A 27270-nucleotide genomic window follows, 5' to 3' on the forward strand; every position below is an offset into this window, starting at 1 on the left:
AGACAGAGACACAGGTGGGAGTGAGGGAGACACCAGGAGACAGACACAGGTGGGAGTGAGGGAGACACGAGGGGACAGAGACACAGATGGGAGTGAGGGAGACGCCAGGAGACAGACACAGGTGGGAGTGAGGGAGACACGAGGGGACAGAGACACAGGTGGTAGTGGAGGAGACACGAAGGGACAGAGACACAGGTGGGAGTGGGGGAGACACGAAGGGACAGAGACACAGGTGGGAGTGAGGGAGACACCAGGAGAGAGACACAGGTGGGAGTGAGGGAGACACGAGGGGACAGAGACACAGGTGGGAGTGAGGGAGACACGACGGGACAGAGACACAGGTGGGAGTGGGGGAGACACGAGGAGACAGAGACACAAGTGGGAGTGAGGGAGACACCAGGAGACAGACACAGGTGGGAGTGAGGGAGACACGAGGGGACAGAGACACAGATGGGAGTGAGGGAGACGCCAAGAGACAGACACAGGTGGGAGTGAGGGTGACACGAGGGGACAGAGACAGGTGGGAGTGAGGGAGACACGAAGGGACAGAGACACAGGTGGGAGTGGGGGAGACACGAAGGGACAGAGACACAGGTGGGAGTGAGGGAGACACCAGGAGAGAGACACAGGTGGGAGTGAGGGAGACACGAGGGGACAGAGACACAGGTGGGAGTGAGGGAGACACGAGGGGACAGAGACACAGGTGGGAGTGAGGGAGACACCAGGAGACAGAGACACAGGTGAGAGTGAGGGAGACACGAGGGGACAGAGTCACAGGTGGGAGTGAGGGAGACACGAGGGGACAGAGACACAGGTGGGAGTGAGGGAGACACCAGGAGACAGAGACACAGGTGGGAGTGAGGGAGACACGAGGAGACAGAAACACAGGTGGGAGTGAGGGAGACACGAGGGGACAGAGACACAGGTGGGAGTGGGGGAGACACCAGGACACAGAGACACAGGTGGGAGTGAGGGAGACGCCAGGAGAGAGACACAGGTGGGAATGAGGGAGACACCGGGAGACAGAGACACAGGTGGGAGTGAGGGAGACACCAGGAGACAGAGACACAGGTGGGAGTGAGGGAGACACGAGGGGACAGAGACACAGGTGGGAGTGAGGGAGACACGAGGGGACAGAGACACAGGTGGGAGTGAGGGAGACACCAGGAGAGATACACAGGTGGGAGTGAGGGAGACACGAGGGGACAGAGACACAGGTGGGAGTGAGGGAGACACCAGGAGAGAGACACAGGTGGGAGTGAGGGAGACACGAGGGGACAGAGACACAGGTGGGAGTGAGGGAGACACGAAGGGACAGAGACACAGGTGGGAGTGGGGGAGACACGAAGGGACAGAGACACAGGTGGGAGTGAGGGAGACACCAGGAGAGAGACACAGGTGGGAGTGAGGGAGACACGAGGGGACAGAGACACAGGTGGGAGTGAGGGAGACACGAGGGGACAGAGACACAGGTGGGAGTGAGGGAGACACCAGGAGACAGAGACACAGGTGGGAGTGAGGGAGACACGAGGGGACAGAGTCACAGGTGGGAGTGAGGGAGACACGAGGGGACAGAGACACAGGTGGGAGTGAGGGAGACACCATGAGACAGAGACACAGGTGGGAGTGAGGGAGACACGAGGGGACAGAGTCACAGGTGGGAGTGAGGGAGACACGAGGGGACAGAGACACAGGTGGGAGTGAGGGAGACACCAGGAGACAGAGACACAGGTGGGAGTGAGGGAGACACGAGGAGACAGAAACACAGGTGGGAGTGAGGGAGACACGAGGGGACAGAGACACAGGTGGGAGTGGGGGAGACACCAGGACACAGAGACACAGGTGGGAGTGAGGGAGACGCCAGGAGAGAGACACAGGTGGGAATGAGGGAGACACCGGGAGACAGAGACACAGGTGGGAGTGAGGGAGACACCAGGAGACAGAGACACAGGTGGGAGTGAGGGAGACACGAGGGGACAGAGACACAGGTGGGAGTGAGGGAGACACGAGGGGACAGAGACACAGGTGGGAGTGAGGGAGACACCAGGAGAGATACACAGGTGGGAGTGAGGGAGACACGAGGGGACAGAGACACAGGTGGGAGTGAGGGAGACACCAGGAGAGAGACACAGGTGGGAGTGAGGGAGACACGAGGGGACAGAGACACAGGTGGGAGTGAGGGAGACACGAAGGGACAGAGACACAGGTGGGAGTGGGGGAGACACAAAGGGACAGAGACACAGGTGGGAGTGAGGGAGACACCAGGAGAGAGACACAGGTGGGAGTGAGGGAGACACGAGGGGACAGAGACACAGGTGGGAGTGAGGGAGACACGAGGGGACAGAGACACAGGTGGGAGTGAGGGAGACACCAGGAGACAGAGACACAGGTGGGAGTGAGGGAGACACGAGGGGACAGAGTCACAGGTGGGAGTGAGGGAGACACGAGGGGACAGAGACACAGGTGGGAGTGAGGGAGACACCATGAGACAGAGACACAGGTGGGAGTGAGGGTAACACGAGGGGACAGAGACACAGGTGGGAGTGAGGGAGACGCCAGGAGAGAGACACAGGTGGGAATGAGGGAGACACCGGGAGACAGAGACACAGGTGGGAGTGAGGGAGACACCAGGAGACAGAGACACAGGTGGGAGTGAGGGAGACACGAGGGGACAGAGACACAGGTGGGAGTGAGGGAGACACGAGGGGACAGAGACACAGGTGGGAGTGAGGGAGACACCAGGAAAGAGACACAGGTGGGAGTGAGGGAGACACGAGGGGACAGAGACACAGGTGGGAGTGAGGGAGACACCAGGAGAGAGACACAGGTGGGAGTGAGGGAGACACGAAGGGACAGAGACACAGGTGGGAGTGGGGGAGACACGAGGAGACAGAAACACAGGTGGGAGTGAGGGAGACACGAAGGGACAGAGATACAGGTGGGAGTGGGGGAGACACGAGGAGACAGAGACACAGGTGGGAGTGAGGGAGACACCAGGAGACAGAGACACAGGTGGGAGTGAGGGAGACACGAGGAGACAGAGACACAGGTGGGAGTGAGGGAGACACCAGGAGAGAGACACAGGTGGGAGTGAGGGAGACACCAGGAGACAGACACAGGTGGGAGTGAGGGAGACCCGAGGGGACAGAGACACAGGTGGGAGTGAGGGAGACACGACGGGACAGAGACACAGGTGGGAGTGGGGGAGACACGAGGAGACAGAGACACAGGTGGGAGTGAGGGAGACACGAGGGGACAGAGACACAGGTGGGAGTGAGGGAGACACCAGGAGAGAGACACAGGTGGGAGTGAGGGAGACACGAGGGGACAGAGACACAGGTGGGAGTGAGGGAGACACCAGGAGAGAGACACAGGTGGGAGTGAGGGAGACACGAGGGGACAGAGACACAGGTGGGAGTGAGGGAGACACCAGGAGAGAGACACAGGTGGGAGTGAGGGAGACACGAGGGGACAGAGTCACAGGTGGGAGTGAGGGAGACACGAGGAGACAGAAACACAGGTGGGAGTGAGGGAGACACGAGGGGACAGAGACACAGGTGGGAGTGAGGGAGACACGAGGGGACAGAGACACAGGTGGGAGTGAGGGAGACACCAGGAGACAGAGACACAGGTGAGAGTGAGGGAGACACGAGGGGACAGAGTCACAGGTGGGAGTGAGGGAGACACGAGGGGACAGAGACACAGGTGGGAGTGAGGGAGACACCAGGAGACAGAGACACAGGTGGGAGTGAGGGAGACACGAGGAGACAGAAACACAGGTGGGAGTGAGGGAGACACGAGGGGACAGAGACACAGGTGGGAGTGGGGGAGACACCAGGACACAGAGACACAGGTGGGAGTGAGGGAGACGCCAGGAGAGAGACACAGGTGGGAATGAGGGAGACACCGGGAGACAGAGACACAGGTGGGAGTGAGGGAGACACCAGGAGACAGAGACACAGGTGGGAGTGAGGGAGACACGAGGGGACAGAGACACAGGTGGGAGTGAGGGAGACACGAGGGGACAGAGACACAGGTGGGAGTGAGGGAGACACCAGGAGAGATACACAGGTGGGAGTGAGGGAGACACGAGGGGACAGAGACACAGGTGGGAGTGAGGGAGACACCAGGAGAGAGACACAGGTGGGAGTGAGGGAGACACGAGGGGACAGAGACACAGGTGGGAGTGAGGGAGACACGAAGGGACAGAGACACAGGTGGGAGTGGGGGAGACACGAAGGGACAGAGACACAGGTGGGAGTGAGGGAGACACCAGGAGAGAGACACAGGTGGGAGTGAGGGAGACACGAGGGGACAGAGACACAGGTGGGAGTGAGGGAGACACGAGGGGACAGAGACACAGGTGGGAGTGAGGGAGACACCAGGAGACAGAGACACAGGTGGGAGTGAGGGAGACACGAGGGGACAGAGTCACAGGTGGGAGTGAGGGAGACACGAGGGGACAGAGACACAGGTGGGAGTGAGGGAGACACCATGAGACAGAGACACAGGTGGGAGTGAGGGAGACACGAGGGGACAGAGTCACAGGTGGGAGTGAGGGAGACACGAGGGGACAGAGACACAGGTGGGAGTGAGGGAGACACCAGGAGACAGAGACACAGGTGGGAGTGAGGGAGACACGAGGAGACAGAAACACAGGTGGGAGTGAGGGAGACACGAGGGGACAGAGACACAGGTGGGAGTGGGGGAGACACCAGGACACAGAGACACAGGTGGGAGTGAGGGAGACGCCAGGAGAGAGACACAGGTGGGAATGAGGGAGACACCGGGAGACAGAGACACAGGTGGGAGTGAGGGAGACACCAGGAGACAGAGACACAGGTGGGAGTGAGGGAGACACGAGGGGACAGAGACACAGGTGGGAGTGAGGGAGACACGAGGGGACAGAGACACAGGTGGGAGTGAGGGAGACACCAGGAGAGATACACAGGTGGGAGTGAGGGAGACACGAGGGGACAGAGACACAGGTGGGAGTGAGGGAGACACCAGGAGAGAGACACAGGTGGGAGTGAGGGAGACACGAGGGGACAGAGACACAGGTGGGAGTGAGGGAGACACGAAGGGACAGAGACACAGGTGGGAGTGGGGGAGACACAAAGGGACAGAGACACAGGTGGGAGTGAGGGAGACACCAGGAGAGAGACACAGGTGGGAGTGAGGGAGACACGAGGGGACAGAGACACAGGTGGGAGTGAGGGAGACACGAGGGGACAGAGACACAGGTGGGAGTGAGGGAGACACCAGGAGACAGAGACACAGGTGGGAGTGAGGGAGACACGAGGGGACAGAGTCACAGGTGGGAGTGAGGGAGACACGAGGGGACAGAGACACAGGTGGGAGTGAGGGAGACACCATGAGACAGAGACACAGGTGGGAGTGAGGGTAACACGAGGGGACAGAGACACAGGTGGGAGTGAGGGAGACGCCAGGAGAGAGACACAGGTGGGAATGAGGGAGACACCGGGAGACAGAGACACAGGTGGGAGTGAGGGAGACACCAGGAGACAGAGACACAGGTGGGAGTGAGGGAGACACGAGGGGACAGAGACACAGGTGGGAGTGAGGGAGACACGAGGGGACAGAGACACAGGTGGGAGTGAGGGAGACACCAGGAGAGAGACACAGGTGGGAGTGAGGGAGACACGAGGGGACAGAGACACAGGTGGGAGTGAGGGAGACACCAGGAGAGAGACACAGGTGGGAGTGAGGGAGACACGAAGGGACAGAGACACAGGTGGGAGTGGGGGAGACACGAGGAGACAGAAACACAGGTGGGAGTGAGGGAGACACGAAGGGACAGAGATACAGGTGGGAGTGGGGGAGACACGAGGAGACAGAGACACAGGTGGGAGTGAGGGAGACACCAGGAGACAGAGACACAGGTGGGAGTGAGGGAGACACGAGGAGACAGAGACACAGGTGGGAGTGAGGGAGACACCAGGAGAGAGACACAGGTGGGAGTGAGGGAGACACCAGGAGACAGACACAGGTGGGAGTGAGGGAGACCCGAGGGGACAGAGACACAGGTGGGAGTGAGGGAGACACGACGGGACAGAGACACAGGTGGGAGTGGGGGAGACACGAGGAGACAGAGACACAGGTGGGAGTGAGGGAGACACGAGGGGACAGAGACACAGGTGGGAGTGAGGGAGACACCAGGAGAGAGACACAGGTGGGAGTGAGGGAGACACGAGGGGACAGAGACACAGGTGGGAGTGAGGGAGACACCAGGAGAGAGACACAGGTGGGAGTGAGGGAGACACGAGGGGACAGAGACACAGGTGGGAGTGAGGGAGACACCAGGAGAGAGACACAGGTGGGAGTGAGGGAGACACGAGGGGACAGAGACACAGGTGGGAGTGAGGGAGACACCAGGAGACAGAGACACAGGTGGGAGTGAGGGAGACACGAGGGGACAGAGTCACAGGTGGGAGTGAGGGAGACACGAGGGGACAGAGACACAGGTGGGAGTGAGGGAGACACCATGAGACAGAGACACAGGTGGGAGTGAGGGAGACACGAGGGGACAGAGACACAGGTGGGAGTGAGGGAGACGCCAGGAGAGAGACACAGGTGGGAATGAGGGAGACACCGGGAGACAGAGACACAGGTGGGAGTGAGGGAGACACCAGGAGACAGAGACACAGGTGGGAGTGAGGGAGACACGAGGGGACAGAGACACAGGTGGGAGTGAGGGAGACACGAGGGGACAGAGACACAGGTGGGAGTGAGGGAGACACCAGGAGAGATACACAGGTGGGAGTGAGGGAGACACGAGGGGACAGAGACACAGGTGGGAGTGAGGGAGACACCAGGAGAGAGACACAGGTGGGAGTGAGGGAGACACGAGGGGACAGAGACACAGGTGGGTGTGAGGGAGACACGAAGGGACAGAGACACAGGTGGGAGTGGGGGAGACACGAAGGGACAGAGACACAGGTGGGAGTGAGGGAGACACCAGGAGAGAGACACAGGTGGGAGTGAGGGAGACACGAGGGGACAGAGACACAGGTGGGAGTGAGGGAGACACGAGGGGACAGAGACACAGGTGGGAGTGAGGGAGACACCAGGAGACAGAGACACAGGTGGGAGTGAGGGAGACACGAGGGGACAGAGTCACAGGTGGGAGTGAGGGAGACACGAGGGGACAGAGACACAGGTGGGAGTGAGGGAGACACCATGAGACAGAGACACAGGTGGGAGTGAGGGAGACACGAGGGGACAGAGACACAGGTGGGAGTGAGGGAGACGCCAGGAGAGAGACACAGGTGGGAATGAGGGAGACACCGGGAGACAGAGACACAGGTAGGAGTGAGGGAGACACCAGGAGACAGAGACACAGGTGGGAGTGAGGGAGACACGAGGGGACAGAGACACAGGTGGGAGTGAGGGAGACACGAGGGGACAGAGACACAGGTGGGAGTGAGGGAGACACCAGGAGAGAGACACAGGTGGGAGTGAGGGAGACACGAGGGGACAGAGACACAGGTGGGAGTGAGGGAGACACCAGGAGAGAGACACAGGTGGGAGTGAGGGAGACACGAAGGGACAGAGACACAGGTGGGAGTGGGGGAGACACGAGGAGACAGAAACACAGGTGGGAGTGAGGGAGACACGAAGGGACAGAGATACAGGTGGGAGTGGGGGAGACACGAGGAGACAGAGACACAGGTGGGAGTGAGGGAGACACCAGGAGACAGAGACACAGGTGGGAGTGAGGGAGACACGAGGAGACAGAGACACAGGTGGGAGTGAGGGAGACACCAGGAGAGAGACACAGGTGGGAGTGAGGGAGACACCAGGAGACAGACACAGGTGGGAGTGAGGGAGACCCGAGGGGACAGAGACACAGGTGGGAGTGAGGGAGACACGACGGGACAGAGACACAGGTGGGAGTGGGGGAGACACGAGGAGACAGAGACACAGGTGGGAGTGAGGGAGACACGAGGGGACAGAGACACAGGTGGGAGTGAGGGAGACACCAGGAGAGAGACACAGGTGGGAGTGAGGGAGACACGAGGGGACAGAGACACAGGTGGGAGTGAGGGAGACACCAGGAGAGAGACACAGGTGGGAGTGAGGGAGACACGAGGGGACAGAGACACAGGTGGGAGTGAGGGAGACACCAGGAGAGAGACACAGGTGGGAGTGAGGGAGACACGAGGGGACAGAGACACAGGTGGGAGTGAGGGAGACACGAAGGGACAGAGACACAGGTGGGAGTGGGGGAGACACGAAGGGACAGAGACACAGGTGGGAGTGAGGGAGACACCAGGAGAGAGACACAGGTGGGAGTGAGGGAGACACGAGGGGACAGAGACACAGGTGGGAGTGAGGGAGACACCAGGAGAGAGACACAGGTGGGAGTGAGGGAGACACGAGGAGACAGAAACACAGGTGGGAGTGAGGGAGACACGAGGGGACAGAGACACAGGTGGGAGTGAGGGAGACACGAGGGGACAGAGACACAGGTGGGAGTGAGGGAGACACCAGGAGAGATACACAGGTGGGAGTGAGGGAGACACCGGGAGACAGAGACACAGGTGGGAGTGAGGGAGACACCAGGAGACAGAGACACAGGTGGGAGTGAGGGAGACACGAGGGGACAGAGACACAGGTGGGAGTGAGGGAGACACGAGGGGACAGAGACACAGGTGGGAGTGAGGGAGACACCAGGAGAGATACACAGGTGGGAGTGAGGGAGACACGAGGGGACAGAGACACAGGTGGGAGTGAGGGAGACACCAGGAGAGAGACACAGGTGGGAGTGAGGGAGACACGAGGGGACAGAGACACAGGTGGGAGTGAGGGAGACACGAAGGGACAGAGACACAGGTGGGAGTGGGGGAGACACCAGGACACAGAGACACAGGTGGGAGTGAGGGAGACGCCAGGAGAGAGACACAGGTGGGAATGAGGGAGACACCGGGAGACAGAGACACAGGTGGGAGTGAGGGAGACACCAGGAGACAGAGACACAGGTGGGAGTGAGGGAGACACGAGGGGACAGAGACACAGGTGGGAGTGAGGGAGACACGAGGGGACAGAGACACAGGTGGGAGTGAGGGAGACACCAGGAGAGATACACAGGTGGGAGTGAGGGAGACACGAGGGGACAGAGACACAGGTGGGAGTGAGGGAGACACCAGGAGAGAGACACAGGTGGGAGTGAGGGAGACACGAGGGGACAGATACACAGGTGGGAGTGAGGGAGACACGAAGGGACAGAGACACAGGTGGGAGTGGGGGAGACACGAAGGGACAGAGACACAGGTGGGAGTGAGGGAGACACCAGGAGAGAGACACAGGTGGGAGTGAGGGAGACACGAGGGGACAGAGACACAGGTGGGAGTGAGGGAGACACGAGGGGACAGAGACACAGGTGGGAGTGAGGGAGACACCAGGAGACAGAGACACAGGTGGGAGTGAGGGAGACACGAGGGGACAGAGTCACAGGTGGGAGTGAGGGAGACACGAGGGGACAGAGACACAGGTGGGAGTGAGGGAGACACCATGAGACAGAGACACAGGTGGGAGTGAGGGAGACACGAGGGGACAGAGACACAGGTGGGAGTGAGGGAGACGCCAGGAGAGAGACACAGGTGGGAATGAGGGAGACACCGGGAGACAGAGACACAGGTGGGAGTGAGGGAGACACCAGGAGACAGAGACACAGGTGGGAGTGAGGGAGACACGAGGGGACAGAGACACAGGTGGGAGTGAGGGAGACACAAGGGGACAGAGACACAGGTGGGAGTGAGGGAGACACCAGGAGAGATACACAGGTGGGAGTGAGGGAGACACGAGGGGACAGAGACACAGGTGGGAGTGAGGGAGACACCAGGAGAGAGACACAGGTGGGAGTGAGGGAGACACGAGGGGACAGAGACACAGGTGGGAGTGAGGGAGACACGAAGGGACAGAGACACAGGTGGGAGTGGGGGAGACACGAAGGGACAGAGACACAGGTGGGAGTGAGGGAGACACCAGGAGAGAGACACAGGTGGGAGTGAGGGAGACACGAGGGGACAGAGACACAGGTGGGAGTGAGGGAGACACGAGGGGACAGAGACACAGGTGGGAGTGAGGGAGACACCAGGAGACAGAGACACAGGTGGGAGTGAGGGAGACACGAGGGGACAGAGTCACAGGTGGGAGTGAGGGAGACACGAGGGGACAGAGACACAGGTGGGAGTGAGGGAGACACCATGAGACAGAGACACAGGTGGGAGTGAGGGAGACACGAGGGGACAGAGACACAGGTGGGAGTGAGGGAGACGCCAGGAGAGAGACACAGGTGGGAATGAGGGAGACACCGGGAGACAGAGACACAGGTGGGAGTGAGGGAGACACCAGGAGACAGAGACACAGGTGGGAGTGAGGGAGACACGAGGGGACAGAGACACAGGTGGGAGTGAGGGAGACACGAGGGGACAGAGACACAGGTGGGAGTGAGGGAGACACCAGGAGAGAGACACAGGTGGGAGTGAGGGAGACACGAGGGGACAGAGACACAGGTGGGAGTGAGGGAGACACCAGGAGAGAGACACAGGTGGGAGTGAGGGAGACACGAAGGGACAGAGACACAGGTGGGAGTGGGGGAGACACGAGGAGACAGAAACACAGGTGGGAGTGAGGGAGACACGAAGGGACAGAGATACAGGTGGGAGTGGGGGAGACACGAGGAGACAGAGACACAGGTGGGAGTGAGGGAGACACCAGGAGACAGAGACACAGGTGGGAGTGAGGGAGACACGAGGAGACAGAGACACAGGTGGGAGTGAGGGAGACACCAGGAGAGAGACACAGGTGGGAGTGAGGGAGACACCAGGAGACAGAAACAGGTGGGAGTGAGGGAGACCCGAGGGGACAGAGACACAGGTGGGAGTGAGGGAGACACGACGGGACAGAGACACAGGTGGGAGTGGGGGAGACACGAGGAGACAGAGACACAGGTGGGAGTGAGGGAGACACGAGGGGACAGAGACACAGGTGGGAGTGAGGGAGACACCAGGAGAGAGACACAGGTCGGAGTGAGGGAGACACGAGGGGACAGAGACACAGGTGGGAGTGAGGGAGACACCAGGAGAGAGACACAGGTGGGAGTGAGGGAGACACGAGGGGACAGAGACACAGGTGGGAGTGAGGGAGACACCAGGAGAGAGACACAGGTGGGAGTGAGGGAGACACGAGGGGACAGAGACACAGGTGGGAGTGAGGGAGACACGAAGGGACAGAGACACAGGTGGGAGTGGGGGAGACACGAAGGGACAGAGACACAGGTGGGAGTGAGGGAGACACCAGGAGAGAGACACAGGTGGGAGTGAGGGAGACACGAGGGGACAGAGACACAGGTGGGAGTGAGGGAGACACGAGGGGACAGAGACACAGGTGGGAGTGAGGGAGACACGAGGGGACAGAGTCACAGGTGGGAGTGAGGGAGACACGAGGGGACAGAGACACAGGTGGGAGTGAGGGAGACACGACGGGACAGAGACACAGGTGGGAGTGGGGGAGACACGAGGAGACAGAGACACAGGTGGGAGTGAGGGAGACACGAGGGGACAGAGACACAGGTGGGAGTGAGGGAGACACCAGGAGAGAGACACAGGTGGGAGTGAGGGAGACACGAGGGGACAGAGACACAGGTGGGTGTGAGGGAGACACGAAGGGACAGAGACACAGGTGGGAGTGGGGGAGACACGAAGGGACAGAGACACAGGTGGGAGTGAGGGAGACACCAGGAGAGAGACACAGGTGGGAGTGAGGGAGACACGAGGGGACAGAGACACAGGTGGGAGTGAGGGAGACACGAGGGGACAGAGACACAGGTGGGAGTGAGGGAGACACCAGGAGACAGAGACACAGGTGGGAGTGAGGGAGACACGAGGGGACAGAGTCACAGGTGGGAGTGAGGGAGACACGAGGGGACAGAGACACAGGTGGGAGTGAGGGAGACACCATGAGACAGAGACACAGGTGGGAGTGAGGGAGACACGAGGGGACAGAGACACAGGTGGGAGTGAGGGAGACGCCAGGAGAGAGACACAGGTGGGAATGAGGGAGACACCGGGAGACAGAGACACAGGTAGGAGTGAGGGAGACACCAGGAGACAGAGACACAGGTGGGAGTGAGGGAGACACGAGGGGACAGAGACACAGGTGGGAGTGAGGGAGACACGAGGGGACAGAGACACAGGTGGGAGTGAGGGAGACACCAGGAGAGAGACACAGGTGGGAGTGAGGGAGACACGAGGGGACAGAGACACAGGTGGGAGTGAGGGAGACACCAGGAGAGAGACACAGGTGGGAGTGAGGGAGACACGAAGGGACAGAGACACAGGTGGGAGTGGGGGAGACACGAGGAGACAGAAACACAGGTGGGAGTGAGGGAGACACGAAGGGACAGAGATACAGGTGGGAGTGGGGGAGACACGAGGAGACAGAGACACAGGTGGGAGTGAGGGAGACACCAGGAGACAGAGACACAGGTGGGAGTGAGGGAGACACGAGGAGACAGAGACACAGGTGGGAGTGAGGGAGACACCAGGAGAGAGACACAGGTGGGAGTGAGGGAGACACCAGGAGACAGACACAGGTGGGAGTGAGGGAGACCCGAGGGGACAGAGACACAGGTGGGAGTGAGGGAGACACGACGGGACAGAGACACAGGTGGGAGTGGGGGAGACACGAGGAGACAGAGACACAGGTGGGAGTGAGGGAGACACGAGGGGACAGAGACACAGGTGGGAGTGAGGGAGACACCAGGAGAGAGACACAGGTGGGAGTGAGGGAGACACGAGGGGACAGAGACACAGGTGGGAGTGAGGGAGACACCAGGAGAGAGACACAGGTGGGAGTGAGGGAGACACGAGGGGACAGAGACACAGGTGGGAGTGAGGGAGACACCAGGAGAGAAACACAGGTGGGAGTGAGGGAGACACGAGGGGACAGAGACACAGGTGGGAGTGAGGGAGACACGAAGGGACAGAGACACAGGTGGGAGTGGGGGAGACACGAAGGGACAGAGACACAGGTGGGAGTGAGGGAGACACCAGGAGAGAGACACAGGTGGGAGTGAGGGAGACACGAGGGGACAGAGACACAGGTGGGAGTGAGGGAGACACCAGGAGAGAGACACAGGTGGGAGTGAGGGAGACACGAGGAGACAGAAACACAGGTGGGAGTGAGGGAGACACGAGGGGACAGAGACACAGGTGGGAGTGAGGGAGACACGAGGGGACAGAGACACAGGTGGGAGTGAGGGAGACACCAGGAGAGATACACAGGTGGGAGTGAGGGAGACACCGGGAGACAGAGACACAGGTGGGAGTGAGGGAGACACCAGGAGACAGAGACACAGGTGGGAGTGAGGGAGACACGAGGGGACAGAGACACAGGTGGGAGTGAGGGAGACACGAGGGGACAGAGACACAGGTGGGAGTGAGGGAGACACCAGGAGAGATACACAGGTGGGAGTGAGGGAGACACGAGGGGACAGAGACACAGGTGGGAGTGAGGGAGACACCAGGAGAGAGACACAGGTGGGAGTGAGGGAGACACGAGGGGACAGAGACACAGGTGGGAGTGAGGGAGACACGAATAGACAGAGACACAGGTGGGAGTGGGGGAGACACCAGGACACAGAGACACAGGTGGGAGTGAGGGAGACGCCAGGAGAGAGACACAGGTGGGAATGAGGGAGACACCGGGAGACAGAGACACAGGTGGGAGTGAGGGAGACACCAGGAGACAGAGACACAGGTGGGAGTGAGGGAGACACGAGGGGACAGAGACACAGGTGGGAGTGAGGGAGACACGAGGGGACAGAGACACAGGTGGGAGTGAGGGAGACACCAGGAGAGATACACAGGTGGGAGTGAGGGAGACACGAGGGGACAGAGACACAGGTGGGAGTGAGGGAGACACCAGGAGAGAGACACAGGTGGGAGTGAGGGAGACACGAGGGGACAGATACACAGGTGGGAGTGAGGGAGACACGAAGGGACAGAGACACAGGTGGGAGTGGGGGAGACACGAAGGGACAGAGACACAGGTGGGAGTGAGGGAGACACCAGGAGAGAGACACAGGTGGGAGTGAGGGAGACACGAGGGGACAGAGACACAGGTGGGAGTGAGGGAGACACGAGGGGACAGAGACACAGGTGGGAGTGAGGGAGACACCAGGAGACAGAGACACAGGTGGGAGTGAGGGAGACACGAGGGGACAGAGTCACAGGTGGGAGTGAGGGAGACACGAGGGGACAGAGACACAGGTGGGAGTGAGGGAGACACCATGAGACAGAGACACAGGTGGGAGTGAGGGAGACACGAGGGGACAGAGACACAGGTGGGAGTGAGGGAGACGCCAGGAGAGAGACACAGGTGGGAATGAGGGAGACACCGGGAGACAGAGACACAGGTGGGAGTGAGGGAGACACCAGGAGACAGAGACACAGGTGGGAGTGAGGGAGACACGAGGGGACAGAGACACAGGTGGGAGTGAGGGAGACACAAGGGGACAGAGACACAGGTGGGAGTGAGGGAGACACCAGGAGAGATACACAGGTGGGAGTGAGGGAGACACGAGGGGACAGAGACACAGGTGGGAGTGAGGGAGACACCAGGAGAGAGACACAGGTGGGAGTGAGGGAGACACGAGGGGACAGAGACACAGGTGGGAGTGAGGGAGACACGAAGGGACAGAGACACAGGTGGGAGTGGGGGAGACACGAAGGGACAGAGACACAGGTGGGAGTGAGGGAGACACCAGGAGAGAGACACAGGTGGGAGTGAGGGAGACACGAGGGGACAGAGACACAGGTGGGAGTGAGGGAGACACGAGGGGACAGAGACACAGGTGGGAGTGAGGGAGACACCAGGAGACAGAGACACAGGTGGGAGTGAGGGAGACACGAGGGGACAGAGTCACAGGTGGGAGTGAGGGAGACACGAGGGGACAGAGACACAGGTGGGAGTGAGGGAGACACCATGAGACAGAGACACAGGTGGGAGTGAGGGAGACACGAGGGGACAGAGACACAGGTGGGAGTGAGGGAGACGCCAGGAGAGAGACACAGGTGGGAATGAGGGAGACACCGGGAGACAGAGACACAGGTGGGAGTGAGGGAGACACCAGGAGACAGAGACACAGGTGGGAGTGAGGGAGACACGAGGGGACAGAGACACAGGTGGGAGTGAGGGAGACACGAGGGGACAGAGACACAGGTGGGAGTGAGGGAGACACCAGGAGAGAGACACAGGTGGGAGTGAGGGAGACACGAGGGGACAGAGACACAGGTGGGAGTGAGGGAGACACCAGGAGAGAGACACAGGTGGGAGTGAGGGAGACACGAAGGGACAGAGACACAGGTGGGAGTGGGGGAGACACGAGGAGACAGAAACACAGGTGGGAGTGAGGGAGACACGAAGGGACAGAGATACAGGTGGGAGTGGGGGAGACACGAGGAGACAGAGACACAGGTGGGAGTGAGGGAGACACCAGGAGACAGAGACACAGGTGGGAGTGAGGGAGACACGAGGAGACAGAGACACAGGTGGGAGTGAGGGAGACACCAGGAGAGAGACACAGGTGGGAGTGAGGGAGACACCAGGAGACAGAAACAGGTGGGAGTGAGGGAGACCCGAGGGGACAGAGACACAGGTGGGAGTGAGGGAGACACGACGGGACAGAGACACAGGTGGGAGTGGGGGAGACACGAGGAGACAGAGACACAGGTGGGAGTGAGGGAGACACGAGGGGACAGAGACACAGGTGGGAGTGAGGGAGACACCAGGAGAGAGACACAGGTCGGAGTGAGGGAGACACGAGGGGACAGAGACACAGGTGGGAGTGAGGGAGACACCAGGAGAGAGACACAGGTGGGAGTGAGGGAGACACGAGGGGACAGAGACACAGGTGGGAGTGAGGGAGACACCAGGAGAGAGACACAGGTGGGAGTGAGGGAGACACGAGGGGACAGAGACACAGGTGGGAGTGAGGGAGACACGAAGGGACAGAGACACAGGTGGGAGTGGGGGAGACACGAAGGGACAGAGACACAGGTGGGAGTGAGGGAGACACCAGGAGAGAGACACAGGTGGGAGTGAGGGAGACACGAGGGGACAGAGACACAGGTGGGAGTGAGGGAGACACGAGGGGACAGAGACACAGGTGGGAGTGAGGGAGACACGAGGGGACAGAGTCACAGGTGGGAGTGAGGGAGACACGAGGGGACAGAGACACAGGTGGGAGTGAGGGAGACACCAGGATACAGAGACACAGGTGGGAGTGAGGGAGACACGAGGGGACAGAGTCACAGGTGGGAGTGAGGGAGACACGAGGGGACAGAGACACAGGTGGGAGTGAGGGAGACACCATGAGACAGAGACACAGGTGGGAGTGAGGGAGACACGAGGGGACAGAGACACAGGTGGGAGTGAGGGAGACGCCAGGAGAGAGACACAGGTGGGAATGAGGGAGACACCGGGAGACAGAGACACAGGTGGGAGTGAGGGAGACACCAGGAGACAGAGACACAGGTGGGAGTGAGGGAGACACGAGGGGACAGAGACACAGGTGGGAGTGAGGGAGACACGAGGGGACAGAGACACAGGTGGGAGTGAGGGAGACACCAGGAGAGAAACACAGGTGGGAGTGAGGGAGACACGAGGGGACAGAGACACAGGTGGGAGTGAGGGAGACACCAGGAGAGAGACACAGGTGGGAGTGAGGGAGACACGAAGGGACAGAGACACAGGTGGGAGTGGGGGAGACACGAGGAGACAGAAACACAGGTGGGAGTGAGGGAGACACGAAGGGACAGAGATACAGGTGGGAGTGGGGGAGACACGAGGAGACAGAGACACAGGTGGGAGTGAGGTAGACACCAGGAGACAGAGACACAGGTGGGAGTGAGGGAGACACGAGGAGACAGAGACACAGGTGGGAGTGAGGGAGACACCAGGAGAGAGACACAGGTGGGAGTGAGGGAGACACCAGGAGACAGACACAGGTGGGAGTGAGGGAGACACGAGGGGACAGAGACACAGGTGGGAGTGAGGGAGACACGACGGGACAGAGACACAGGTGGGAGTGGGGGAGACACGAGGAGACAGAGACACAAGTGGGAGTGAGGGAGACACCAGGAGACAGACACAGGTGGGAGTGAGGGAGACACGAGGGGACAGAGACACAGATGGGAGTGAGGGAGACGCCAGGAGACAGACACAGGTGGGAGTGAGGGAGACACGAAGGGACAGAGACACAGGTGGGAGTGAGGGAGACACGAAGGGACAGAGACACAGGTGGGAGTGGGGGAGACACGAGGAGACAGAGACACAGGTGGGAGTGAGGGAGACACTGGGAGAGAGACACAGGTGGGAGTGAGGGAAATGTGGACGAGTTGAAGCAGAGAAGCCGTCAAGCATTCCATGCTGTGTTTCTCTCTTTCTCTCTCTCTCTCTCTCATGGGATAACACCAAGTCTACCGACTGGCTCTGCCGACGTCCCCGTGGGTTCTAAACAGGCAACCTTCAAGTTGGATTTTCTGAGCACGCATTCCACAACGAAACTACACACTTGGCTGTAGAAGTGTACGGAATGTGTGGAGAATATATATTTGCAGGGAGCAAATATTCTGCATTGATTCCATAAAATAAGAGCCGTTAGACAGATAATGGTTTGGAGCAGAAGTTGGGCGACAGATGGTATATTATTTTTATTCTTTGGTTCTTTCGGTAAAGTCACGTAGGTATAAAATAAAAGAAATCACGACGTTTCGAACGCAACACAACCGGTCGTCCTCAGGCGGAAAAAAATATAATCCAGCAGTGGAACTGCTGAACCAGCAAGAGAGCAGTTACAACAAGGTTATATATGTGGCGATGGGCAAGCAAGCGGGGTCTGAGCTGGAAAGGAATTCCATCCACGGACACAGGCACGTCAGTTGTGTTAATGAGGGAGATTAGAGAGAGAGGGATTAGGGAGGGAGATTAGCATGAATGAGATTCCGTCGCCGCATAAGAGTATCATGCCCGCATATGTGCACAACAGCAGTGTTAATGAGAGATTAGCACCATGAGAGTGCAATCCAAAGGACGTGAACATGAGTGTGCACTCCAAAGAGTATGTGAGCCTGAAAGGTAGAATCCAAAGGACACGTGAGCATGAAAGGTGCAATCCAAAGGGCATGTGAGCATGAGAGTGCAATCCAAAGGACATGTGAGAGATCTAAGAAAGAGGCATAGAGAGAGACACAGAGAGTTAGAAATAACAACTAACATAAGCAGGTGGGATGGAAACATCACAGTGAGTTAAGACTTTACCTGGTTAATAACGTCCTTCCAATAATTGCTCAGTTTGTACCCATCCTTTCGGTTGAAGTTGTGTCTGTGTTTATATATCTGGATGGCTTCATGAACAAATCTCTGAAGGTAGCCGGTAGGTTTGCAGAGTACCTCCGTCTTGGAAAAATAAATTTCGTGTGAGCCCACAATGTTAAAACAATGATCAGCAACGGCAGAGGTATTGGTCCTACCGTGTTTCAGATCTGCCTTGTGTTCACAAACGCGGTCTGAGACATGTCGTTTCGTTTCCCCAATGTAACTGCTGCCAGAACCACCCGACACAGCCAATTAGTAAGGTTTGTCACGTATCTGGCTGTCGCCTGATGAAGCTAGTTGTAATTACTGGCGAAAGGTCGTACTCAGATTGTAAATCTTGTGGCTTAGCTCTCCAACACACTGGTGTGCTGTACTAGTAACGCATTGGCATGTTCTGTTTATGTGACAAACCTTACTAATTGGCTGTGTTGGGTGGTGGCGATCTAATTTTAAAAAGCCTGTATTATAAACTAAACCTGTAGCCCCGCAGAGTTATCACATCGCCTAAGACCCGAGTACAGTCTGCTCTCCTATAACGCGGTGGTTGTTGCATTCCTCAAGAACACTGCTTTATGAAAAAATGTCGTTATAATAAATATTATATATTATAGGGATAAAGCATGGTCCGCGATAACACGTGAGATGCATAACGCAGGCTGAACAAAGATTTAGGCACTTGGGTAGCATCTAGAAGCATCCCAATGCCTTGTGCGATGCTATGCCGAGGCAACCGTACAACCGCTTATTCCTACTCGCATGATGTAGTTCTGTTCACTCAATCGTGTTATATATCCAATTCATCTCCGCGTTATAAAAAATGTGTTTCCCAATGCATTCATTGCGTTATGTCCAATTCAAGTTATGAAAACAACATACGTGATAGGAGAACAGACCGTATACGAGGCTTGCGTGATGCCAGTCCTACTCCACGGCGCTGAGACGCAGACTCGCCTGCAGTCTCAAACAGGCCGCAGCTTCCAGGCATCAGATGGTTCGACTTTGTTCGCAACACCGAAGCCTAGGCAAGGCGCTGGTCATTCTGCCGTCAAACCACAATGTCCACTCAAGCCACCTCTGTCTTGTTTGGCCACATCGCACGGATGTAGGGACAGTGCTCCAGCACACTGTGGACCTGTTAGTAAACATCCAGGCAAGAGTGGCTTGCGATCGTCTCCATCAGCGCACCGTCCAGATGGCTGCTAAAGGGTCCCATGGGGTTCGTCAAATCTATCGTGATCCCGGCCTAACGTTGCAGGCCTTCTACGACAAACCTGCGTTGGATTGCACGATCTTTCTGTATAGTGAATAATGCATGACATTATTCACTATACAGAAAGCAAAGAAGTCGGTGCAATGCGACCGCAGAAAGAGACAGCAAGAACATGCAAACTCCAAATATACAGCAGGCGTCAGGGTTGGGATCAAACCCACAACCTCCTATATACCAGGCAAGCTAGTTAACATCTCCTAGCCACCGTGTTTATCAGGCAAAAAAAAACCTATGTGTTAAATTCGGCTCTGAATTCTTAGCCGAGGATATTCACTGATGGGCCCCATACACCAGGATGGCGAGAACCCTGGCAGGCACAGCCACTCACGGTCACTCACGGCCACGCACGGCCACTCACGGCCACTCATGGTCACTCACGGTCACTCACGGTCACTCACGGCCACTCACAGTCACTCATGGTCACTCACGGCCACTCACGGTCACTCACGGCCACTCATGGTCACTCACGGTCACTCACAGCCACTCACAGTCACTCATGGTCACTCACGCCACTCACGGTCGCTCACGGCCACGCACGGTCACTCACGGCCACTCACGGCACTCACGGCCACTCACAGCCACTCACGGTCACTCACGGTCACTCACGGCCACTCACAGTCACTCACGGCCTCTCACGGTCACTCACAGTCACTCACGGCCACGCACGGTCACTCACAACCACTCACGGTCACTCACGGTCACTCATGGCCACGCACGGTCACTCACGGTCACTCACCTCTTTGCGCGCAGCTGCTGGTTCTCAGTGCTCAGCGAGTGCAGCTTTTTGGCGAAGAACACGATGAGCATGAAGATGAGGAAGAGCACAAGCAGAGCGGTGCCCACCGCCACGCATCCCACCTGGAAGTCCGTCACCACCGACTGGCACCGGGCGCCCTTGTACCAGCTGTACTCCTGTGCTGAGCACCTGTGAGGGCGGGACAACGCACACATTCCCCTGTGTGTACATATGTAAGTGTTTATGTATGTTGAACTTCTTTTGCACTGTACGTAGCCAACCGTGCTAATCGGAGTATAAAAGTGCATAGCTCCAGTGATTTCCTAATATCGGAAGAAAGAGCGTTCCAGACGGCCACGGAAGCGCATCCGAAAGCACGTGATGCAGTGACCGTCTTTGTTCGATGGCCAGCTAATGGTCGTACCGTTTCTTTCACAATTTATTGCTTAAAGTGCTGTAGTTACCAGTTTTATGAGGTCAATCTTTAATGAATATTTTCAGTGTTAGTTTTAATGAAAAAATATTTGTGTTTGCTGTAATTTGCAAACTGATTAAACTTAAGACCTCCGTAAGCCTTTGCCATCTATTACAGTCTTGTGATGCAACAATTCATCTAACTGCTGCACAGAAGCCATCACTTTACAGTGGGCATGTCCTCAGCCTATTTCCATCTTTGGCTGTCATTCTTTATCGGGGATGATGCGTGGCGATTTCATTAATTTGGCTACGTCGGGTAGTGAAGGGCTATATGACAGGATAATTGTTCAGATCATTTTGAAGTCTCCAAAACATATATATTAAGAATCAGCCTTATTATACAATGATTATTAAAAACTATGAAAATAATTGATAGCTCAACGAAGTGGCTTATCATGTGGAAATGTATAGCAGCCAAACACTCTATACATGTTGATTCTAAATGTGGCGGGAAAAATCAGACGACCCGGAGAAAAATCCACGCAACCATGGGGAGAGACATGCAAACTCCAAAAATACAGCAGGCGTCAGGGTTGTGATCGAACCCACCACCTCCTGTATACCAGGCGAAGTGGTTAACATCTCGCCAAAGTGTTTATCAGGCAACCATAATATTGTTAGCAAAAAACCTCCGTATTAAATCAGGCTCTGTATCAATTAGCTGCTTATTGGTGCCCCCTGAGCTACTGGGGACCCGAAGCTTTTGCCAAGTTGGTTCACGGCTGAGCGCCGCCACTGCTTCTGCCATGCGTGATTCTATTGTCACAAACAAGGCTTAAGGATCCATTCAAGAGTTGATTCTTGCCTTGTTTGCACTGCCTCATCTTGTACCATCTGTTCAGTTGGTTATATCGATACTGTCTAGTTTCTACTGTATTGTGTGCACTTTATATACGGTCTACCTTGTCTCTATCGCTTCTCACGTCTGCATGGTCTTGTCTGTACGGTCTCGCTTGTATCGTCCCATATGTACAATACTGGTTGTGTACTATCTGTCTTGTCTGCGTCGTCTTGCCTCTACCATCCACCTCGTTAATTCTGTGCAGGCAGTAGCACAGTTACGTGTCATGCACACACACACATTGACTGAGAGTGCAATAAAGGCAGCACAACACGTTTGTTATAGGGGCTCTCAATAACTTCACACCAGTGTGTCGAGTTGTTTCAAAGTATCCGTAAGTATGAGGCCACGTTCATATCCATTGATGGCCATGAGCCAGTGGTGAAAATAACGTTCCCATGACAAGGGCCAGTCTCTACATAGGACAACCGCCACCCACAATGGTACTCAGTTTACCCACTCACAAACTAAACAATGATTTATGTTACCAGGTAAGGCCCACTGAGCGATGTAGCTCTTTTTCAGAAGCGACCTGGCTATCACAAATGATCGCTCAACAAAGTGCCTTATTATAATGTGGAAATGTATAGCAGCCAAATACTCTAAACGCGTGACGTTGATTCTAAATGGAGGGAGAAAATACGGAGGACCTGGAGAAAAATCCCCGCGACCACGGGGAGAGCATGCAAACTCCAAATACAGGCATATAGGCGTTAGGGACGGGATCAAACCAACGACCTGATGTATACCAGGCGAAGTAGTTAACATCTCGCTACCATGGCACCATTTTGGAAGGACAAGAGGCTGAATTTTAGACATGACTGGGATTTGAACTTGTAACATTGCATTTTAAGTTATTTATCCGTAATGCAACCAGGCAACTGTACAAGTGTGTTTACCAATAAGGTACAATGGATGATAACAATGTAATAAAGGTATGCCTATGCCCACAAATTAACATTATAGTACTCAGACTAGGCCACAATGGCAGATTGGAAGCCCTGTTGATCTAAAATGTAAATGTCTCAACTCCCACAAAAGTGTATTATTTTTGGGCCAAACTATCACGAGACAATTCTCAGTGCACAGCCGATAATGACAAGTAGTGATCAAATTCAAAGCATCTCAATTGATTTGCAATGGGCTGGCACAATTTGTATTCACCTGCATATGGCTCCCAGGTTTTCCACCAAATAGCAGCGGCCATTGTTGTAGCAATAGTGGGGCGTCGTTGCGCACACCGAGATGCAGGAGGCGTTGTGTGGAGCGTAGCCCGGCCTGCACTTCCTCACTCCGTCCACCAGCTCAAACGAGCTCGCAGCATCCGACGCTGCCACAGCCTTGCCCTTCGACTTGGCCTCGTCCCAAGGTGCGATAGTGTCCACCGGGCCGCTGCTGCTGGAGATCTGTGACGTTGTTGGCTCCGCGCTCAGGCTTCCATCTCCGTAGGTTAAATTATTAACGTCACCGTAATCATCGTCGTCGTCGTTGATCGCTGCTGGTCCTCTCGTTATCGGTGGAGCAAGTTCTTCCGCTTCAGGAGTCCTGGGCTGCATGTCCGTCACAGTAGTCACGAACCACGATTCCCTTGACTCCTCAAGGTCTGGGTCGGCAGTGGATCGCCGGCTCCAGTAACTGTCACTGTCCTTACTTGAATCTTCCAGCTGAAGTGTCCCTTTGCTGTCAACGCCATCATATATCTCACCGGTGTCGCCAAAGTCAGCATATGTCTCAGATGAGTTCCCAACATTGGGAGCTTCTAATTGTGTCTTGGAATTTGTGGCGTGATCATTTGCGTCTTCATTTCCCACAAGTGATGCATCTTTGTCATCGACGTCAACTAGCCCATCACCTTTCCATCCCTCTGACAAAACTTCACCTTCTGAACTGGGTGCTTCAGTCATGTTGAACCAAGGTTCTTCCATTGAAGTGACAGTGGATGCAGTAGATTCCAAGGCATCTTTCACCTCCGTGTTTCTAATAAATGGCAGCCCTACATTCAGAGACCCTTCATTGTAAGGTTCAAAACCTTCCACAGATTCAGTTTTGATGGCGCTCGTTTTGAGTTCGATATCTTCCAGGTTTCCAAAACTCTCCTCCCCCTGAGCGGTGAGACTTGGCTCGGAATTTTTCTCTGTAGCCTCCTGCTTCGTTGGCATTGGAGGAATGGCGATCGTGATGGCATCAGTCAAGAGGCCACTGGTGGTAGTGTCTTTAGGTAATACTTTAGTTACTGTCACGACTTCTGTCTTCGCTGTGTAGACCTCATTGCTTTCTCTGCCGTGCCGTGGCTCAGAGATGTCCATTTTCTCAAAGCTCTGCAGCTCCTGCACAACCAAATCATCTTTCTCAAATGCTTGGACAAATTCGGGACTTCTTTCGATTTTGGAGGTCACGGGATTTACCATTTCGACAATTTTAAAGTGCTGCGGGTTTTCCGTAGGTGACCCATCTCCACTGCTCCCAAAGACATTGCCTTGGTTGTCATCACTGTGAGCATTGTTATGAGGTTGTGCAGTTGCACCCGGCATGTCTCCAGCTCCGTCAGCCAGTACACTGTGGTCCGTGGCAAGCGGTGCCGACTGATTCCGACCAGGTGGTGATGGAAATTCGTGAACGTAGACAGGCGTGGACGGAGACACGTTGAGAGGCACTTCGGGTGCCCTCCTGTGGGAGTCTTCCAGTTGGGCGGTTTCCAACGGGGTGGACAACACCGACGTCAAGTTGCTTCCGCTGGTCTCCTGCGAAGACGACGCGTTGACCGGACGCAACATTGAGTAGTTTTGGGTGGTCGTCAAGGTGTCGTTATGTGCTGGGAATGGCACTTGATCCGGCATGGCTGTTGCAGCTGTGAAATTCATAAACACATGACAAGCATTAACAATAAATATCATACCCATTATTCTGAAAGATTAACACTCTCAGCCTTAATATGGGTGAATAATAACTAGCCGCTCTGCACATAGATGAACAGTCTTACACTTACGGGAGAGCCTTGAATATCGCGGGGTTATCGTTCACAGTTTCGACGTATCGTAGGGGACTTCTTTGCATACCAAGTTAGCTATCGCAGGGGTTCGTTTTGGCCAATCGTGAGTATGCTGGCTGGTACCATGGTCCGGGGTGGGCGAGGGATGGGAGCTAGTGGCACCTCAACTGTGCAGGCATCTTGCAGACAAAGACAAAAACCCCCGTAAAGCCTTAACAGATTGTTGGGGCAAGTACTGTTTGCGAGCACCTATAAAGGCCAACACGGCAAAAGAGATGGGTGACCAACACCACACCTGGTCGCCTTTGTCTCCCTAGGGGAGGCCCAAGACCCGTTTGGATAATTGTCACTGGTGTTGGCTTTGAACTCGGGTCGTCAGGTTTGTAGCGCGGCGGGCAAACCACTACACCACCGCTCCCTCCCAGCATCTCGCGGACAAAGATCAACTGTATAGCCTTAACTGTTGAGGCAAAGTGCAGTTAGCAAGCTCATATGAAGGCCGGCAATTGCACACGATGGGGTGGGTGGCCAGCACCACGCTCGGCCGCCTTTGTCTTCCTCGTGGCGATGTTTTAAAAATCGCAACGGGTACTCGTTTGAGGCTAAGTCGACCTAGGGCAAGCCCATAACCGATTCAGATAATCATTACTGCTGTTGGGCGTGAGCGGGAATCGAACTGGGGTCAATACTGCTTCCCACTCGCGGACAAATACACACACCCACTTTGGATCAGCATCATCGGCCAATACAGTATTTATTCAGTATTTATACTATATATCGTCTCGCAATGTTATTTGTATCGGACTTTTACACGTTTATTTCAATTGTTTAGTTGTTAGTTTATTTGGCATACACTACAGTACTTGTGTCCATTGTGATGTGTCTCTGGTTGGTCGCCGTGTACCTCGCCCTATTATTTAGGTGAGGCTTGAGTATTGAATATCGCGGTTTTGGCTTTCGTGACACATTCCAAGAACGGAACCCCCACGATATTCAAGTGTCTCCTGTACTGAGTTTTTCCTCATTGCACGTGGTATCATTTAGCAAGTATCGTGACCGTCGTGCATTATTATTGTGCTTGTTTAGCCAAGAATGCCTCTGAGTCTAAAAACTGTTCAGGACAGTCCAAGTGATTGCAGTTTGGCCATGTGTAATACCCAATTGAGTAATTTGCAGGTAATCTATCAGCATTGGGATGTGCGGCCAAAATCAATGTTGGTTTTGTTTTATCCATAAGAGGAAACGGGAGAAGCTGGAGGAAACCCAACAGGTGGAGAAAGAGAGAGAACGTAAAAACACGGCACAGAAAAGAGCCCGGAGTCGGGAATCAAACCCAGGCCCTCCTTGCTGTGAGGCACGAGCGTTAACCTCTGCGCTGCCGCGAATCTGCCGCCCAATTCACAACCTCATCGCCAGAGACGATGGGGATATGCGAACTAACTCCCGATGAGTATGGTTAGTGGCAATAGCCGGGCATGATGGCAAGTGCGTGGCATCCAGGACTTTGTAGATTTGTGAAGACCTGGTAGTTTTAAGCAAATGGACCGTGAAACCATCTGGGCAGATGTTGAACCGTTTATTCCCTTGCTTTGACTTTATCTGAGCATTCCCGTTGCCTCCCGGAGGCAAAGCACCCATTGAAACAAATGGACAAACAGCTAAATATTAGCAGGACTCACCTGTCCACGTGTTTAGGGATGCAGATGGTTCCCGAATATAACGTTTGAACTATTCAAACTTTTCTTTTTTATTTTACAAGGTATAGGCCCACTGCGCTATAATAGCTCTCACAAATGATATAGCTCAACCAAGTGACTTATCACGTGGACATGGAGAGTCGCAGCCAAATATCCTAAACGCGTGTCGATTCTAAATGTGGAGGGAAACCCCGGAGGACCCGGACATAATTCCACACGACCACGGGGAGAGAGACACCGCAAACTCGCAATATACAGCAGCAGGCGTCAGGGACGGGATCAAACCCACGACCTCCTGCATACCAGGCGAGGCACACACACACACCCACAGGGCTCCCTTTGCTCATGTCCCACTCACCGCTTTACACAAGCGGTCTCCGGTTTTTTTTAATTGTACGACGGCCCATATTTACGACGTTTACACAATGCGACCATGGATCAAATTACGACGATGCAGAAACTTTATTTACGACGCTTCTTCCGAACACGTCGGCCAGGTTTCCGACGCGACTTGGTGTCGAGCTTCTGTTGTTCTCAAGTGTGTTTCTGTTAAATAAAGCTGATAGAAGGGGAAAACCACATCGGCAAAGTGATGTTACTACCGTCTATGGGGAAAATAGGGTCCCGATTTACGACGACGGGGTTTCCAGCAAGGCATTGTGACGTAACAAGGTGGGGCACCGTCTTTGTCTCCCCTTGCTTCCTGTCCCTTCTCGGAGGTTTCTAGCGCCCCCCCTGCTCCCATCTCTTACCAACCCCCTTCATCCTTCTGCACCCCCACAACTCCCCAATGTCCGCGCGCTTTTTTGCCGTTCAAATCCGCCAATCAGTAATCAGAGCAGGCCAATCAGAGCG

The 27270-nt window shown here is 56.1% G+C and overlaps 2 protein-coding genes across 7 annotated transcripts in view; both read right to left on the bottom strand.

Moving 5' to 3' along the window:
- Positions 1 to 27270, bottom strand: part of LOC144951462 (uncharacterized) — a 138101-nt gene that overhangs the window by 99608 nt on the left and 11223 nt on the right. The gene's annotated exons all lie outside the window — the stretch shown is intronic.
- The window catches only part of LOC144951451 (uncharacterized), an 89700-nt gene that overhangs the window by 60291 nt on the left and 2139 nt on the right, over positions 1 to 27270 (bottom strand). For all 6 annotated transcript variants that reach the window (XM_078881719.1, XM_078881718.1, XM_078881720.1 and 3 more), the window contains exons 2-3: positions 22894 to 24577; positions 20412 to 20600 (exon numbers count right to left, since the gene is read on the bottom strand). In XM_078881719.1, the coding sequence (XP_078737845.1) occupies positions 20412 to 20600; positions 22894 to 24577 (1873 nt within the window). The remainder of the gene's footprint in view (positions 1 to 20411; positions 20601 to 22893; positions 24578 to 27270) is intronic.

The sequence above is a fragment of the Lampetra fluviatilis genome, chromosome 62 (assembly GCF_964198595.1).
Source record: "Lampetra fluviatilis chromosome 62, kcLamFluv1.1, whole genome shotgun sequence".
Classification (NCBI taxonomy): Eukaryota; Metazoa; Chordata; class Hyperoartia; order Petromyzontiformes; family Petromyzontidae; genus Lampetra; species Lampetra fluviatilis.